This window comes from Mustelus asterias, chromosome 3 (assembly GCF_964213995.1).
Source record: "Mustelus asterias chromosome 3, sMusAst1.hap1.1, whole genome shotgun sequence".
In the NCBI taxonomy this organism is placed as follows: Eukaryota; Metazoa; Chordata; class Chondrichthyes; order Carcharhiniformes; family Triakidae; genus Mustelus; species Mustelus asterias.
The window spans coordinates 30,787,560-30,806,975 of NC_135803.1; the positions used below are offsets into that span (position 1 = coordinate 30,787,560).

Below are 19,416 nucleotides of genomic sequence, written 5' to 3' on the forward strand. Positions count from 1 at the left end.
ACAGCATGCGTCCAGATGGCTAAAAAGACAGCCACTGATCGTGGGACGAAGGGCAGGTGAGATACATAATGCTAGAGTTGAAGGTGTTTTGTGCAACGTTGCACTCAACCAGAGCCTATTTATTATTGATGCAAATATCTGCACCATCTGAGCTTCATCCCTCCCTCAGTTCTAAAACTGGACATTGTAAGCGAATAGAGTTTGAGAACTGCTTGGTGTGCAGTCTGCAAATGGATAAACACCATACTTGTTGAGTTAAGTGCTTTTCAAAAGTGTTTTATAAATTATGAAGTCTCACGATACCAGGTTAAAGCCCAACAGGTTTATCTGGAATCACGAGCGTTTGGAGTCTCACCTGATGAAGGAGCTCCAAAAGCTCATGATTCCAAATAAACCTGTTGGACTTTAACATGGTGCTATGAGGCTTCTTACTGTGCCCACCTCAGTCCAATACCGGCATCTCCACATTATAAATTATGGTCATCAGTACCTCTAATAGCTTAATTACTGTTTGCTTACTTCATTAAGTTTCATTACACAATGCGTCCAGCGCTTTAAGTATCTTACATGATTTTCCAGGAATCGTCGCACTTTGTAGAAATCTGGTAAATAATTATTTCTGACTACAATTTGTAACCATCTAATCCTTATTTCAGCATTCATTGAGTCGAGCAGTGCAGAGTAACTCTTCGATAGCTTCATCATGGCTTCTAACAAGGCAAAAAATAGAAATTATAAATGCAGGTATTTCAAATGATCTGACTGAGCTAAATATTAATCAAACAAGCAGGCTTCAGAAAGAGATCAACTAAACCGAGTTTATGTTGCAGTTCCATCAGGACCACTTGGTTCCAGACCTCACTACAGCCTTAGCCCAAACATGGATAAAATAATTAAATTCGGTGGTGAAGTGAGTGTGACTGCCCTTGACATCAAGACAGCATTTAATTATCAGCATCAAGGATGCCTAGCAAAACTAAAGCCCATGGAAAGTCAGGGGGAAATCTCTCTATATATGGAGTCAGAACTAGTACAAAGGAAGACGTTTGTGGTTGTTGAAGGACAATCCCAAGGGCATCATACCAGAGTTCCTCAGGATAGTGTCTTAGGTCCAATCTTTTTCAGTTGCATCAGCAACGACCTTGCCTCTATCACAAGGTTGTAAGTTTGCTTATAATTGCACAATCTTCAGTACCATTTGCAACTCCTCAGATACTGAAGAAGTCCATACCCACATTGTGTAAAACCTGAACAACATTCAGGCTTGGACTTCACTGGTGGCACTTAACATTTGCACCTGATAAGTGGTAGGCGATGGCCATCTCCAAAAAGAGAGAATCTAACTATTTCTATAAAGGAGAATTTTAACCACCTACCCTTGACGTTCAATGGTATCACCATCACTGAATCCTCCACAATTTGGGGCTTACCACTGATCAGAAATTCAACTGGACCAGCCATATAAATACTGTGACTACAAGAGCAGGTCAAAGGCTGGGAATTCTGACTCACCCCCTGACTCCCAGAGCCTGTCTAGTATCTACAAGGCACAAATCGAGTGTGGTAGAATGTTGTCCACATGCCTGGATGAGTGCAGCTCCAGCAACAATCAAGAAGTTTGCCACCATCCTGGATAAAACAGCCCACTTGATTGGCACCACATCCACAACTGTAAAAATTCACTGCCTCCAGTACCAGTGCGCAGTGGTTGCTGTGTGCACTATCTACAAGGTGCGCCATAGTAATTCACAAAGCCTTCTTCAACGACTCCTTCTGAACCCATGACCTCTACCATATAGAAGGAGAAGGGCAACAGACATATGGGAATCACCACCTGCAAGTTCCCCTCCAAGGCACACATCATCCTGACTTGAAACCAGATCATTGTTCCGTCACTGTTACTGCCAAGAACCTGATACTCCTTTCATTACATCACTATGATTGTATCTATACAGACTGACTGCAGGAGTTCGAGAAGGCAGCTCACCACTGACCTTCTAATCGGCAATTAGTAATGAGCAACAAATCCAGGCCTTGCCAAAGATGCTCATACATCCCATGAGGGTTCTACTGTATAAGACAATCTTTAAGGATTACATAATCAATAACAATCTGCAGACTTAATATTTTTGCATTCAAAATTAACTGCCATGCTTTTGTTTCCTTGATCCAACAACTATTGTGATATCTCCATATCTCTGGATAATCTGTAATTCATTCTCAGACTTCAACAGCTTTCATTTTTTGCACAATGTTCCACTATCCTGCCCAATAAACTATCTGAACAAGCACATGGAGATTGTTCCCATCTTATTTTGTTCAATTAATACAATATCTGGAAAAGGCAGTCTTGTACGGAGTTTACGATATGATGACACTTGTGCTATACAGGAATTACTTTAAGATTTTACTGAAATTTGACTTTCCAAACCAATATCCTTGCTATTTGGGAAACTTGGCTTAAATCTTTTATTTATATCTTGAATCAGTTTCTATCCCATAAAGTACAGTAACCTATCTAAAATGAAATCATAGCAATAGTGCTATGCTCATGAAAGGATTCCCCTTGAATTCTGTCTCAGCATGACTCCAAAATATGAAGTATTTCTTAGAAACTAACTAGGTACAAACACACATTTAATACCATCTTTAATCTAACACCATCTTTAAATTGCAAATTATACATTTGCTTAGAATCAGAGTAATTTCATGGTAACTAAAATTTATGGTTGATTTCCATATATTGAACTGTGTTTATTTGCTCAGGCCACCTCGGCAATAGACAGTGTCAGCCTCACTCAACAATCCAAAACTTATTGGTAAGTAACAGCTATTAGAGAATGGGTGTTCTTACTTAACATTTTCCCTCAAAATAATAGGGTTCAAAACATCTACAGTTGATGTTCACAGAATTAAGCATACAGTAATAACTAGTAGCAATAATTAATCGTGCCATTAACAGAAGCACCGATGGCAAAACCTTGAGAGCGCAATTTGAAATTCAAAACATTGCAGCTCTGAGTTTCATGTGCATGGAAGGCTAAATTTTTAAATTTCAAGGAAGCTCTTCTAACTCCATTTTTATATCCCCTTTCACAACTACTATGTGACATCTCACATAATTCAGACAGATACTGTGATGACTTCAGCCAGACTAATGAGGTTGGCTTGCTAGAGTATGCAAAGAGCTACCTGATGAGTCTTAGGTACCTGATTTACAATAGAAAATGGTACCACATGAGTCTTAATTGATGGTTAAATCAGGGAGCCTCATGCTCCCTATTTAAAGCAGGTGTGTCAGACACTCAGCCTGCATTTCAGCAGGGAGCAACTGGAGAGCTGGCTGTGTACAGATGTATGGTGTAAATAAAGTAACTTGGTGATGGGACTTTCATCTCCGTGGAGTTATTACAGACACATAACCCCTTTCCCATCTCCCTCATTAACAACTGCAATTTTTAAATCAGTAAAACTCCTGAAACTGTTATAGCTTCACCATGAATGAAATGTAAGTCGAGTTAATAAACTGGAGACAGTTAGAAAGCTTAATGAAAAAGCCCATCCAGGTCATATTATCGCTTGACCCCCATCCCTTATGTAAATGTGTTCCTGGAGTAGTTAATATGCCCAAAATAAATTTTGCATCATTATTGAATGTTAGGCTTTGAGAAACAAAAATCTTCTTAAATTGATGGCCAGATCATGTCTTTGTATATTATATTGAGGGAAAGTATTTAACTGCCATAAAGATATCACATACTGATGTTTAACTGCAAAGTCAAAAGCTGTAAGAGGCTGGAAGCTGCTTATATTGTCAAAGAAAGCCTATTTGTCCACCGCTGAATCTCTGATCAGCCAAATATTATCTCATCCTATTTTCTATTGCCTTCAGCTCTGACCAACAAATGGTCATCCAGACCCGAAACATTAGCACTGTTCTCTCTCCACAGATGCTGTTAGACCTGCTGAGATTCCCCAGCATTTTCTTTTTTTGTTTCAGATTCTGGCATCCGCAGTAATTTGCTTTTATAAACACTATCTCTGCCTGACACAACTTTTAATTCTCACTGTCTAATCAGAAACTATGCTCAAAAACACATTAATCCAAAATAAAACAAGTTTACAGCACAGAAGGCAGCCATTTGGCTTATTGTGTCTGTGCTTACAAAGACAGAGCTATCTAGCCTAATCCCAAATTCCAGCTTTGGGTTCAAAGTGGTGTAAGTTTAAGTCCATATTCAGCTGTTACTCCCTCCATCACCTTTTACTCTTAATTCTTCAGAAACTCACTTAACAGACAAAAGACAAAAGATACTAAATTAAATAAAGGTTTTAAGATAGTTTGTTTTAACCCTTTCTTTACAGTAATAAGCACACCTCTTGATATGATTTCGGAATCCAAAGTGCTTGTGCCTATAATCCTACAGTTGACTTGGAGGATTTTCTCATTATTACTTGTTCCGTTCCATTTGTTTAACTTAGCTTCTTGACAACATGTATATAATCTGGCTCTCTAAACAGAAAGAACAAAATTGTGCTTATAAACAACTGTTATCTCTGTCAGTTCTCAACCAACACTGCCTCCACCCTCCAACAATGAATCTGCTGAACAGGCATGAACTGGAACCAGTAGCTTCTTTATTATTCTTACTATGGTAGATTGTTTTTGCAGTAAAATAATCAAGATCTGTGCCAAAGTGCACAACACAACTGACTTGTCAGGCCAATTAATCACCAAAGCGCACTCTTTATGAGGCTGCTTTACTATTTTATCAATTTGCATCAAGTGCACTCTTTTCAAAAATCCATTTCCCTGATATTGAGGAAAACCTATCTATTGCTACACAGAACTTTAGTCATACCTCATAATAAAGACCTCTACCGAAAGCTCTTAATGACTTAGAACAGTACAGCACAGAACAGGCCCTTCGGCCCACGATGTTGTGCCGAGCTTTATCTGAAACCAAGATCAAGCTATCCCACTCCCTATCATCCTGGTGTGCTCCATGTGCCTATCCAATAACCGCTTAAATGTTCCCAAAGTGTCTGACTCCACTATCACTGCAGGCAGTCCATTCCACACCCCAACCACTCTCTGCGTAAAGAACCTACCTCTGATATCCTTCCTATATCTCCCACCACGAACCCTATAGTTATGCCCCCTTGTAATAGCTCCATCCACCCGAGGAAATAGTCTTTGAACGTTCACTCTATCTATCCCCTTCATCATTTTATAAACCTCTATTAAGTCTCCCCTCAACCTCCTCCACTCCAGAGAGAACAGCCCTAGCTCCCTCAACCTTTCCTCATAAGACCTACCCTCCAAACCAGGCAGCATCCTGGTAAATCTCCTCTGCACTCTTTCCAGCGCTCCCACATCCTTCTTATAGTGAGGTGACCAGAACTGCACACAATATTCCAAATGTGGTCTCACCAAGGTCCTGTACAGTTGCAGCATAACCCCACGGCTCTTAAACGCCAACCCCCTGTTAATAAAAGCTAACACACTACAGGCCTTCTTCACAACTCGATCCACTTGAGTGGCAACCTTCAGAGATCTGTGGATATGGACCCCAAGATCTCTCTGTTCCTCTACAGTCTTCAGAACCCTACCTTTGACCCTGTAATCCACATTTAAATTTGTCCCACCAAAATGAATCACCTCACATTTATCAGGGTTAAACTCCATCTGCCATTTTTCAGCCCAGCTTTGCATCCTATCTATGTCTCTTTGCAGTCTACAACAGCCCTCCATCCACTACTCCACCAATCTTGGTGTCATCAGCAAATTTACTGATCCACCCTTCAGCCCCCTCCTCTAAGTCATTAATAAAAATCAGAAATAGCAGAGGACAAAGCACTGATCCCTGTGGCACTCTGCTAGCAAGCTGCCTCCAGTCCGAGAATTTTCCATCCACCACCACCCTCTGTCTTCGATCAGATATGATGTGGAGATGCTGGCGTTGGACTGGGGTAAACACAGTAAGAAGTTTAACAACACCAGGTTAAAGTCCAACAGGTTTATTTGGTAGCAAAAGCCACACTAGCTTTCGGAGCTGCAAGCCCCTTCTTCAGGTCCTGAAGAAGGGGCTTGCAGCTCCGAAAGCTAGTGTGGCTTTTGCTACCAAATAAACCTGTTGTACTTTAACCTGGTGTTGTTAAACTTCTTACTTCGATCAGATAGCCAGTTACCTATCCAATCGGCCAACTTTCCCTCTATCCCACACCTCCTTACTTTCTTCATAAGCCGACCGTGGGGGACCTTATCAAACGCCTTACTAAAATCCACGTATATGACATCAACTGCCCTACCTTCATCAACACACTTAGTTACCTCCTCAAAAAATTCTATCAAATTTGTGAGGCACGACTTGCCCTTCATGAATCCGTGCTGACTATCCCGGATTAATCCGCATCTTTCTAAATGGTCGTAAATCCCATCCCTAAGGACCTTTTCCATCAACTTACCAACCACCGAAGTAAGACTAACCGGTCTATAATTACCAGGGTCATTTTTATTCCCTTTCTTAAACAGAGGAACAACATTCGCCACTCTCCAGTCCTCTGGCACCATCCCCGTGGACAGTGAGGACCCAAAGATCAAAGCCAAAGGCTCTGCAATCTCATCCCTTGCCTCCCAAAGAATCCTAGGATATATTTCATCAGGCCCAGGGGACTTATCGACCTTCAGTTTATTCATCCTCCCTCCGAACATCTACTTCCTCCAGCCTATTAGCCTGTAACACCTTCTCTTCCTCAAAAACATGGCCCCTCTCCTTGGTGAATACTGAAGAAAAGTATTCATTCATCACCTCTCCTATCTCTACTGACTCCATACACAAGTTCCCACTACTGTCCTTGACCGGCCCTAACCTCACCCTGGTCATTCTTTTATTCCTCACATAAGAAAATGTTACACATACCAGCAACCGGTAGTTTAAATATACCTCTAAAAAAAGACATCTCAGTTCATAAGCTCCAGTGGCTAGGGTGAATGCCTGAACAACTTGAACTTGCATAGTGCCTTTACTATAGAAAATAACCCAGTTTACAGAGTGGTACGAACAGGAATGAAGCATCAAGCCAGGGAGACAATTGGGAAGAGCTGCTTTAAAGCTTACACACAAAGATGAGTTCTGAGTTGGAGGAAGAACATGGAGGGGTTTAGTTGAGAAAATTTCAAAAGGCAGCCTTAGATTGCAGGCAGCTCTGCCACTTATGGTAGGGCAAAGGAATATGGGATGCAGGGGAGGTTAAAGGCAGAAAGATTGAAGAGTACAAAAAGGAGAGTACGCCTCGCAGAGGTTACAGAGTAGCATGCAATGAGGCCTTGGAGAGACTGAAGACAAATTTTAATTAAATTCAACGCATTGAGGAAGAGAGAGTACAGGTCTGCGAGGACAAGTGTATAGTTAAACAGAGCTTAGTGTGGAACATTTTGGTCAAATTGAAGTCTATGGAATATAAATAAAAGGCAGTCAGTAAGAAGAATATTGTAATAAGTAAGGTTGGTGGTGACAAAAGTATTGCTACGAGTTTCATTGACAGAGAGGGGGAATTAAGGGAGGAGATGAAAATAAGAGATTTTGATGATGGAGAAATGGGCTGATGTATTCCATTGGCCCCAGAGCCTATGAATGAATTTGGAAGGGAGAAAGCAAAAATGTCTCAGAATCATGGAAAAAAAATTATAACATGCCTTGTTCACATCGTACTTTGCAATAAGTTACCACAAAGCAGACTTGACAGCTGTCACGTAGGAGTCTGTAGCTCAGAGTATTCCTCTTTCTCGGAGTGGTCTTAAATGGAATGGGAAAATGTCCCTCCATTGTTAATTTAGTCTCTAACCTGCCCTGGAAGAAATTCCATCACTATACAAACTCCATGAAGTGTGCAATAAACAGATCAGATTCACTACAGACCTCTTGGATTCATCACACAGGAGATGGGGTTTACATTACAGCTTGCTACAATACTGATTAAGTAACTAAAATTTTTAAGTACACAATTATGTCTCTAAATAAAAAGGTTTATAATTTGCTACACTTTCCAATTTTAATATTTGAACAAAGGAGTGACCACGGATGTACTTACAAAGGTATGACCCTCTTTTAAAACAAAATGAGCACGTCAAATAAAAACATTTATTTAAATGCATGAACACTTATCAAAGTATTTATATATAATGGTGAACTCTAAGGAAACAGTTAAACAAGTATGTTGTCCTACCATGAGGCAGTGGAGATCTGTCGAGAAGTTTGTCTAACAGGTGGACTATTTGGAACGTTTTCCATTTGGAAATATCAATGTCTGTAATACGGTTTCCATCAAGAATTTCTGAACTCCAGAGCTGGTACAGAGCTTCCACCGGTTTAATCAAACTAGATCCCTGAGACAAATCTGGCTCCAACAGTGGAGGACCAGATGCATTCAGCCAGCGCTCAAATTCTAGCCCTAAAAGCAGAGAAAAAACTCCAGATGACATTATTATTGATAAATACATTTTTTTAACATTAAATATGCAAAGCATTTTCTAATATGGTAAAGAAAAACAAAGTGTGAGAAGATGAAAAGTTATCCATTCGAAGCATACAGTTTATCTCAGTAATGTGTTCTGATACACGAGTGTTTAAGGTGATACAAAAATGAGCACTTTCAACTTTCTATATACTGACAGAAATACTTAGAGAAAAGAGGTTAGTTGAAAATTGTCTCTTATGACAAGCTCCAACCTAACCTTTGAACAGCCTGACTGCAATATGTTACTACTTCTACATACCAAGCTCATGGCCTCTTGGAAATAGTCGAATCTCCAAGAGTGGTGATCAGGGGTAGTTTTGATCTGGTAATCTGCCAGATTTTAAAAAAAGATTTCATTACCATCCCTTGCATCGAACACCAAAGTATAATTATGCAGACTGTCTGTCCTATTTGACAGAGTGGATTGCTTGTCTATTTATGTCAGTAATGGCACTGAGCAATGAAGCATGTGAAAACACATGTGTCCAATCTATAATCTGCTTGATCTTTGGGAATTATACTACAAAGTTACACAGCCTTTCATGCAGTTATTGTTTGTCTATGGATAAGGGGATGAAATGCTTTTTTTAAAGCAAACAATGTATTAGTCACCTGCTTTACATAACTATGGACAGCTGGTTGACTTCTGCTCCTGATGTCTCCAGTAACAGTCTGAAATAACTCTGAAGCAAAAAAATTCAAGCTGGTTATGACCTTGACAGCTATTGGCAGTGCCATTCCTGTGAAGAGAGTCCTGATTGGAGCATGCAGTATGGTATCCCTCATAAATTACAGTACCTTTGGGCACTGCTCTTCTGACAACAAACGTATTTCATCTCTGTTTGTACGTTGTTATGAGGGGGGCGGAGAGGTACAGAGCATCCCTGGTGCAATCTGACCATCTGGCAACCCTCTATTGATGTGGAGATGCCGGCGTTGGACTGGGGTAAGCACAGTAAGCAGTCTCACAACACCAGGTTAAAGTCCAACAGGTTTATTTGGTAGCAAATACCATAAGCTTTCGGAGCAATGCTCCTTCGTCAGATGGAGTGGTCTCTGTTCTCAAACAGGGCACAGACACAGAAATCAAATTACAGAATACTGATTAGAATGCAAATCTCTACAGCCAGCCAGGTCTTAAATGCACAGACAATGTGGGTGGAGGGGGCATTCAACACAGGTTAAAGAGATGTGTATTGTCTCCAGACAGTACAGCTTGTGAAATTGTGCAAGTCCAGGAGTCAAGCTGTGGGGGTTACTGATAATGTGACATAAATCCAACATCCCGGTTTAGACCGTCCTCATGTGTGCGAAACTTGGCTATCAGTTTCTGCTCAGTGACTCTGCGCTGTTGTGTGTCGTGAAGGCCGCCTTGGAGAACGCTTACCTGAAGATCCAAGGCTGAATGCCCGTGACTGCTGAAGTGCTCCCCCACAGGAAGAGAACAGTCTTGCCTGGCCGAGGCATGGTACATTGGGGAAACCATGCAGACGCTACGACAACGGATGAATGAACACCGCTCGACAATCACCAGGCAAGACTGTTCTCTTCCTGTGGGGGAGCACTTCAGCAGTCACGGGCATTCAGCCTTGGATCTTCAGGTAAGCGTTCTCCGAGGCGGCCTTCACGACACACGACAGCGCAGAGTCACTGAGCAGAAACTGATAGCCAAGTTTCGCACACATGAGGACGGTCTAAACCGGGATGTTGGATTTATGTCACATTATCAGTAACCCCCACAGCTTGACTCCTGGACTTGCACAATTTCACAAGCTGTACTGTCTGGAGACAATACACATCTCTTTAACCTGTGTTGAATGCTCCCTCCACCCACATTGTCTGTGCATTTAAGACCTGGCTGGCTGTAGAGATTTGCATTCTAATCAGTATTCTGTAATTTGATTTCTGTGTCTGTGCCCTGTTTGAGAACAGAGACCACTCCATCTGACGAAGGAGCATTGCTCCGAAAGCTTATGGTATTTGCTACCAAATAAACCTGTTGGACTTTAACCTGGTGTTGTGAGACTGCTTACTGTGCTAACCCTCTATTGGCCAAACTCGGCTGCTCCAAGTAATTCACAGCAAGAGAATTCCTATGTGAAAAAAAACCCAAGTGCCAACAAGAAAATAAAAGCAGAAAAACGGTCTGACAATTTGGCAATCTTCTTAAACTCAATTTTTTCATACGACTCCATGTCAAGTCACCCTGATCGGCTAATATATGTAAGTATAAAAGACCATATTGAACTAGTGAAAAATCCATGCAGTGTCATTTTGGCTTCACTACATGCATCGGATTCATCTAACAAAGCTTCTTGAGCTCATCAAAATTACTCACAAAACAGATTAGAATTAAAAATGAGCAGAGATTTGAGTAATGGGGCACCAACTAATTGTCAGGTCGGTAATGCCAGTTTTTTGCCCATAAATTGGATGTAATCAGTCCGAAAATAGGACACTGCAGCCTTGAGGCAGAACTGCTGATCTTATATCACAAGTTGTCAAAGCAGTGACCAAAGTTCAGACAAGGCACATTGGTTTTGAGTATATGCATATTTTATGCATATTTTATGCATATGCGAGTATACGCATATCTTATAAATGTATATATACGCATGATTTTGTTCAAATCATAAGTCCCCACAAACATGGCATCTCACCTAAGATGGAGGTGAAACAATATACTTTGGAATTGATTTTCCTCTGGATTGAGAAACAAAAGGCGGAATTTTCCATTTGGGGGACTGACTGCAGACGGAACAGTTGGCCTGATTCCTGCTGGGCAGCAGGTCTGATTAATCAGTGCAATTTTCCACTTTTCCGATCATTGATTAGGCAGCATGGAGGGATTCATCAAATCTTGTGACAGGGCAGGTCGAAATTCATCTGCCCCAACATTACCTCATGGGGTCAAAGGTCCTGGTGTCAAATTGAAATGGCACCTGCACTGACATTCGCTCATTGTAGGCCAAGTGTTTTGTTTCGTTCAGCTTCTCGATGGTTCAATGGTTCCTTCCCCCCCCCACCCCCCAAAAAAAACCCCTCCGCTCCACAGTTCCTCACTAGGAATTCTCCTCCAGGCTGTCCAGGAAAGGGGGAGGGGGAGGTCCTCTTTCCAAGGGATGGGAGCCAGAAGCCCTCCCACCTGACCATGCCAGCCTGGGAGGAGTTCACCAGGCAGGTCAGTGTTAAAGTGGCTGGCAGACTTTTAGCTTCAAGTTTGTCACAGGAATGTCTGGCGTATCGTCCCTGAGCTATGGTATCCTCATGTGACTCAAATGAATCCTTGTCCTCTTCACATTCATCCCCATCCAAGTGCCCCTCATCCAAGGAGACATCTAGCTCCTCAGAGTCGTTCTCTGGCAACACATTTCCCCGTATGTAGCTATAGGTTGTGCAGAGCAAACGACAACTTTACATGACACTCTCAATGAAGAGTATTGGACAGCCCCGCATGTCCTGTCCAGACTTCGGAAATGAGGCCAATACTCTGCTGAATTAAAGACTTTGTGGCGGAATATGTATCATTGTATCTCTCCTCAGATGCACTCTGTGAGCACCATTAGCTATGTCTTCTGGGGGCACCCCCCTATCACTGAGGAGCCAACCCTGTAAACACCAAGCTCCCTCAAATACCCTGGCTCTTTCAAGTAATGATGTGGAGATGCCGGCATTGGACTGGGGTAAGCACAGTAAGAAGTCTCACAACACCAGGTTAAAGTCCAACAGGTTTATTTGGTAGCAAATACCATAAGCTTTCGGAGCACAGCTCCTTCGTCAGATGGAGTGGATATCTGTTCTCCAACAGTGCACAGACACAGAAATTAAGTTACAGAATACTAATTAGAATGCAAATCTCTACAGCCAGCCAGGTCTTAAAGGTACAGACAATCTGGGTGGAGGGAGCATTCAACACAGGTTAAAGAGATGTGTATTGTCTCCAAAAAGAACAGCTAGTAGCTGTTCTGAACTAGCTGTTCTGTCTGGAGACAATACACATCTCTTTAACCTGTGTTGAATGCTCCCTCCACCCACATTGTCTGTACCTTTAAGACCTGGCTGGCTGTAGAGATTTGCATTCTAATTAGTATTCTGTAACTTGATTTCTGTGTCTGTGCACTGTTGGAGAACAGATATCCACTCCATCTGACGAAGGAGCTGTGCTCCGAAAGCTTATGGTATTTGCTACCAAATAAACCTGTTGGACTTTAACCTGGTGTTGTGAGACTTCTTACTACCTCTTTCAAGAAACTCAGAATGTGCAAGTTGTGGGCACTCTCTAGGTACCTAGCACAAACATGCTGGGTCTGTTCTCTAGGATTACAAATCAGCTGGATGCTTTGATTTGATTTATTATTGTCACATGTATTAGCATACAGTGAAAAGTATTGTTTCTTGCGCCCTATACAGACAAAGCATACTGTTTATAGAGAAGGAAAGGACAGGGTGCAGAATGTAGTGTTACAGTCATAGCTAGGGTGTAGAGAAAGATCGACTTAATGTAAGGTAGGTCCATTCAAAAGTCCCGGGTTCTAGTCCTGCCTCCATCTTACACCTCCTGCTGGTCCTGCCTCCCATGCCATGGCACAGCTTGTGTTACAGACACCCAATATCTCGCAGCATCGCTGTTAAAGGAAGGTGTTTACTGACCTCCAAGTTGTGGATGAACTGGAGCTCACCAGGCACGCACCATTTATATACAGCCAGGAAACAGCCCGTTCTAATTATCAGCTGGTAAGGCACAACATTTGGAAGGGAAATGTAATTCGGCAAGTTGGCCTTTTAATGAGCATCTATGAGATGCAAATGAATACAAGTGTGGTTGCCAACGTAGATCAACTGGAAACATGATTCATCTTGTACCCGCCATCGAAGTCAGGAAACAAAATTCTAAACTTGTTTCCTGCTGATGGGAAACAGACTTTTTTCATCACATCAAATTTAGTGTCCCCGCTCGTCATGATTCCCACCGTTGATGCGAGTGGAAAATTCTGCCCAAAATAATAGTTTGAGAATGTTTTCACTCTTGCCTTCAAGGGCAGATATTGCACAGGACACAGATTTGTTTTCTTAAGATAAAGGAAACACCGTCAAAATAAAAACCAAAGCTTGCTCGTCTCCCATCTAACTGAGAGGATGGACATGATGTGGAGATGCCGGCATTGGACTGGGGTAAGCACAGTAAGAGGTCTCACAACACCAGGTTAAATCCAACAGGTTTATTTGGAATCACGGGCTTTTGGAGCACTGCTCCTTCATCAGATGATTCCAAATAAACCTGTTGGACTTTAACCTGGTGTTGTGAGGCTTCTTACCGAGAGGATGGATGCATGGGGTGAAGCACAGACTATTCAACTAGCCTCTCGGCAGAAAGATCAGAACTAAAGCACAAACTGTAGTTACCCAAAATAATCAAATGCAGAGAAACAAGTTGAAGAGGCGAAGGTTTTTTGGTTTTGCACCGCCTGCCTGCAATTTTCCTGCACATTAAAATGAATGGTGAGGGGGAGTGGAGGGAGGAACAGGGGAAGGAATCACAAACGAACAAGTGGAAACCCCATCCGAGGCTACTGGTCCAAAGAATACAATAAGCAAATTTACCTTTGTAACAAATGAATAATCCAAAGTGTACTTGTATTGGCAGGCAATCCAAAGTCAGCACCAGGAATAATAATTAGAGAGAAGTTTAAACAAAACAAGGAAGAGAAACATGTGCTCCCCTAATATTTAGTTGTACAGCAGGCTTTACTTGTATAACAGTCAGATGCAATGAGCAATTGCTTATGGTTGACAAATGCTACTGAGTAAAATCCTGTTCAAACATCTCACCAACCTTCTTTGTTGTCCACACATTTCTCCCTGAGCTCAGGGAAAAAACCCAGGAAAAACTCCAGTAGATCAGCTGCAACAACACTTGTAAACTTGAACTTTTCTACATAGGCCTAAAAAAAAAGTTATTAACGTTAGCAGCTTGATTTTTACATGGAATCATTTGTGCTTCACTTAACAATGTTAACTGAGTCAGTCATAGTGGACCACAGGGTCCATTCTGTGTTTGCTGGCGATGTCATTGTGATTGTGAACAGACTCTACCGCTGACACCACTTGTACATAAAGACATTTCAACAGTGACAGCATTCCATTTATGGGATGAATTTACACGTGGCTGCATCAGCAAGCCCACAATGTATTTGAAGGTTTTCATTTCTCAATAATTCCACAGCACAAAACTGTTCATGTGGAAAAATGATTCACTGGTGCATTAGGGAGTATTTCTCATAACCCGAGGTTAGAGTATTCAGTTGGGCAAATCAAAGGACTCGTTACTCTGTCTTATTCCAATGCTTTATATAGAGGTTAGCAAGAAAAGGCAGTCACTACCAGATTTTCTCAGCAGGTCTGACAGCATCCGAAGGGAGAGAATAACAATTCTAATTCTAATAACAATCCTCCGGGTGCTCCGGTTTCCTCCCACAGTCCAAAGATGTGCGGGTTAGGTTGATTGGCCATGTTAAATTGACCCTAGTGTCAGGGGGATTGGCAGCGTAAATGTGTGGTTACGGGGATAGGACCTGGGTGGGATTGTGGTCGGTGCAGACTCGATGGGCCGAATGGCTTCTTTTTGATTTTGATTTGATTTACTATTGTCACATGTATTAACATACTGTGAAAAAGTATTATTTCTTGCGCGCTCTACAGACAAAGCATACCGTTCATAGAGAAGGAAATGAGAGATTGCAGAATGCAGTGTTACAGTCATAGCTAGGGTGTAGAGAAAGACCAACTTAATGCAAGGTAAGTCCATTCAAAAGTCTGACAGCAGCAGGGAAGAAGCTGTTCGAGTCGGTTGGTACGTGACCTCAGACTTTTGTATCTTTTTCCCGACAGAAGAAGGTGGGAGAGAGAATGTCCGGGGTGCATAGGGTCCTTAATTATGCTGGCTGCTTTGCCGAGGCAACGGGAAGTGTAGACAGAGTCAATGGATGGGAGGCTGGTGATGGATTGGTCTACATTCACGACCTTTTGTAGTTCCTTCCAGTCTTGGGCAGAGCAGGAGCCATACCAAGCTGTGATACAACCAGAAAGAATGCTTTCTATGCTGCATCTGTAAAAGTTGGTGAGAGTCATAGCTGACATGCCAAATCTCCTTAGTCTTCTCAGAAAGTAGAGGCGTTGGTGGGCTTTCTTAACTATAGTGTTGGCATGGGAGGACCAGGATAGGTTGGTGGTGATCAGGACACCTAAAAACTTGAAGCTCTCGACCCTTTCTACTTCGCCCCATTGATGTAGACAGGGCATGTTCTCCTTTACGCTTCCTGAAGTCGATGATAATCTCCTTCGTTTTGTTGACATTGAGGGAGAGATTATTGTTGCCGCACCAGTTCACCACATTCTCTATCTCATTCCTGTACTCTGTCTCATCGTTGTTTGAGATCTGACCCACTATAGTGGTGTTGTCAGCAAACTTGAAAATCGAATTGGAGAGGAATTTGGCCACACAGTCATAGGTGTATAAGTATAGTAGGGGGCTGAGAACACAGCCTTGTGGGGCACCGGTGTTGAGGATGATCGGGGAGGAGGTGTTGTTGCCTATCCTTACTGATTGTGGTCTGTGAGTTAGGAAGTTCAGGATCCAGTCGCAGAGGGAGGTGCCAAGGCCCAGGTCATAGAGCTTGGAGATGAGTTTCGTGGGAATAATGGTGTTGAAGGCTGAGCTGTAGTCAATAAATAGGAGTCTGACAGAGGTGTCCTTGTTATCTAGATGTTCCAGGGTTGAGTGCAGGGCCAGGGAGATGGCGTCCGCTGTGGACTCTGTTGCGGCGATAGGCAAACTGTAGTGGATCCAGGTAGTCCGGGAGGCTGGAATTGATTCGTACCGTGACCAGCCTTTCAAAGTACTTTATAATGATGGATGTCAGAGCCACCTGCCGATAGTCATGAAGGCACGCTGTATGGCTTTTCTTCGGTACCAGGATAATGGTCGTCTTCTTGAAGTGGATAGGGACCTCAGATTGTTGCAGTGTACGGATTCTATGATTCTATTCTATAAACAGAGTCAACGTTTTGAATCTAGATGACCCTTCGTCAGAGCTAGACTCTCGACATCTAGACTCAAAATATTGGCTCTATTCTCTCCCCACAAATGCTGTCAGACCTGCTTAGATTTTCCAGTATTTTCTGTTTTTGTTTCAGATTCCCACATCCGCAGTATTTTGCTTTTATTTACACTACCAGATTTTGCTTTGCTATTTATAAAAGTTAGTTTTAAAAATAAAATGAAGAATTAAACAAGCTGCTGAGTGAACTCACTCTAAGGAAGGAGTCGAAGCACTTTGTGTCTCCACAGAGCTGTGACAAGTAGTACACGAAGCAGAATCCTTTCTCGTAGGTGAAAAGATTCATCAAACTGCTGGGATTGACACCTGCACGGGAATGTAGGAAGAACATCACACATATTCCTTTATCATGTACACTGCAGCTACTCCTGGTCACTAATCAAAAATAGTATGATGATAAATATTTACTAATCCTTATACAGACTACCAATGGATTCATAATGTTGCCTCCACTGTGAAGGCTGGTTTACAATGTGCATATTGTTGGATTACAGAGCGATTTACAATTCCTTCACTGGCTTGGCTCAGAATGCAAACTAGCTCACATCAGCTATAACACCTTTTAAAAGTGGGGTAATGAAAGAAAGAACAATTAAATGGGTGATAATGGTAATAATCGTGGCACAGTGGTTAGCATTGCTGCCTCACGGCATCAGGGACCCGAATTTGATTCCAGCTTTGGCTGACTGCCTCCGTGGAGTTTGCATGTTCTCTCCGTGGGCTTCCTCAGGGTGTGCCAGCTTCCTCCCACAGTCCAAAGATGTACAGATTAGGTGGATTGGCCATGCTAAATTGCTCCTTAGTGTCCAAAGATATGTAGGTTAGGGGAATTAGCCATGCTAAATATGTAGGGTTATGGGGTTAGGAGGGGAGGGCCTCTGAGAGATGCTCTTTCGGAGAGTCAGTACAGACTCAATTGACCGAAGGATGGTACAATTCTAAATACAAGCATCATAATGTAATCACTCAATTGAATAAATTATCATATCAACAACAGGGATTGAGATTCACTGAAGATCCTATACATTAACTTCCAAATCTTAATGATCCACTGAGCAGGTTTTTCAATCATCATAGTTTGGATCTATCATTGCTCACTGGACTGCAAGTACCAGCGGGTGGCACGGTAGCACAGTGGTTAGCACTGCTGCTTCACAGCTCCAGGGTCCTGGGTTCGATTCCCGGCTCGGGTCACTGTCTGTGTGGAGTTTGCACGTTCTCCTCGTGTCTGCATGGGTTTCCTCCAGGTGCTCCGGTTTCCTCCCACAGTCCAAAGATGTGCGGGTTAGGTTGATTGGCCAGGTTAAAAATTGCCCCTTAGAGTCCTGAGATGCGTAGGTTAGAGGGATTAGTGGGTAAATATGTGGGGGTAGGGCGTGGGTGGGATTGTGGTCGGTGCAGACTCGATGGGCCGAATGGCCTCCTTCTGCACTGTAGGGTTTCTATGATTTCTATGATTTACCACAACGTATCATGCAGAAATACTCGGTGAAAAAAAGAATTGTACTCTGAAATCAGACAGTAGATTTAGTTTAGTTTAATTCATGCTATATTGGATCAGCAGGTTTCATATAAATTGCAAACAGAAGTAAAATGCAGACCTGGCTCAAACTTCACTTGTAGTCTGCTGACAGGACTCTCATCTCCGAGCAGTTTCAACTGACGATGCAGTGCTTCCAGTCGGAAAGTGGTTTCAAGACAAGTAAAAGCAGCCCCTGAAAAAGGGAAAGCAATGTATATTTTTTCCACCCTTAAAAATATTTACTTCTTTTCTGCCAGCCTTTTTTTCTCTACATTTTACACCATTCCTTGAATGTACAGACAGGATGGAAGTCTACTCCTGCAGCCTGGAACTGGCCACTTGAAGGCAGAAGGAGGCACCAATCGGGTGGCTCAAGTTTGAATTTTTCCTTCACCTTGCAAAGGAGCAGCAGTCCTCATGCTGGCACGTCCAATGGCATGGTGTATGAACCATGTATGAACTCAGCTTAAGGAATAATAATGTACCAAAGTGCAATGGAACACCCATGTCATGTCACAACATTGAGAGTTATGTTTAAATCAGATACAATACTACAAAATGCTGAACTATAACCCTTCACCCCTCCAAAAGGATTAGACAGAATTATTTGTAATATGAATTGTATTTAAATGGTTTATTTGTCAATATCATGACATTTCAGATTGCATTTTAAGGAGATGCTATCATGGAGAGGATGCTCCAGCAGGCTTTCGGGCCCCATATGATGGTCAAATAGAAGCCAGAAGCTCGCACTGTGTGCAAAACATTCACTGGGTTGGGTATTACACCAATTGAAGACCATAAGACAGAACACCTTCGCTCAGCCTGCAAACATAATCCTAACCTTCCTGTCGCTTGCCCTTTTAACTCAGCATTTTGCTTCATGCCCACACGCCCGTCCTTCCCAGTCCTGCAAAATTCAATGGACTTCTGAATGACCTTCCTTTACCCCCGCCATAAAGAGGCCATAAAATTCACCCCTATGTCTCCCACAACATAGTGCATAATAAAGGAAGTTAATTGTTTCAGCCTTTGGCGTCACAGTCAGCATTCACTGACGTACTATAAATTGTCTCTACACACTGAGGAAATTAATATCACAAGGCCATCTGTCCCCATTTGAGCTTTGTGATAAAACGAAGCCTGGGTCTATAGGTACTGATTTTGTGCCAACACAACTTTCTGCCAACCCTGCCAGCTGACAGCAGAAACACCTGCCCTGAAATGGAAATCATCTTTTTACGAGGTTCTAACAGA

At 42.3% G+C, this 19,416-nt stretch overlaps 1 protein-coding gene across 1 annotated transcript in view; it reads right to left on the reverse strand.

The window, feature by feature from the left end:
- rnpepl1 (arginyl aminopeptidase like 1) overlaps window positions 1-19,416 on the reverse strand; it is a 54,617-nt gene that overhangs the window by 3,285 nt on the left and 31,916 nt on the right. The window contains exons 6-10 of the mRNA XM_078206927.1: window positions 18,239-18,352; window positions 16,831-16,943; window positions 14,354-14,462; window positions 8,230-8,454; window positions 568-710 (exon numbers count right to left, since the gene is read on the reverse strand). Of these exons, the coding sequence (XP_078063053.1) occupies window positions 568-710; window positions 8,230-8,454; window positions 14,354-14,462; window positions 16,831-16,943; window positions 18,239-18,352 (704 nt within the window). The remainder of the gene's footprint in view (window positions 1-567; window positions 711-8,229; window positions 8,455-14,353; window positions 14,463-16,830; window positions 16,944-18,238; window positions 18,353-19,416) is intronic.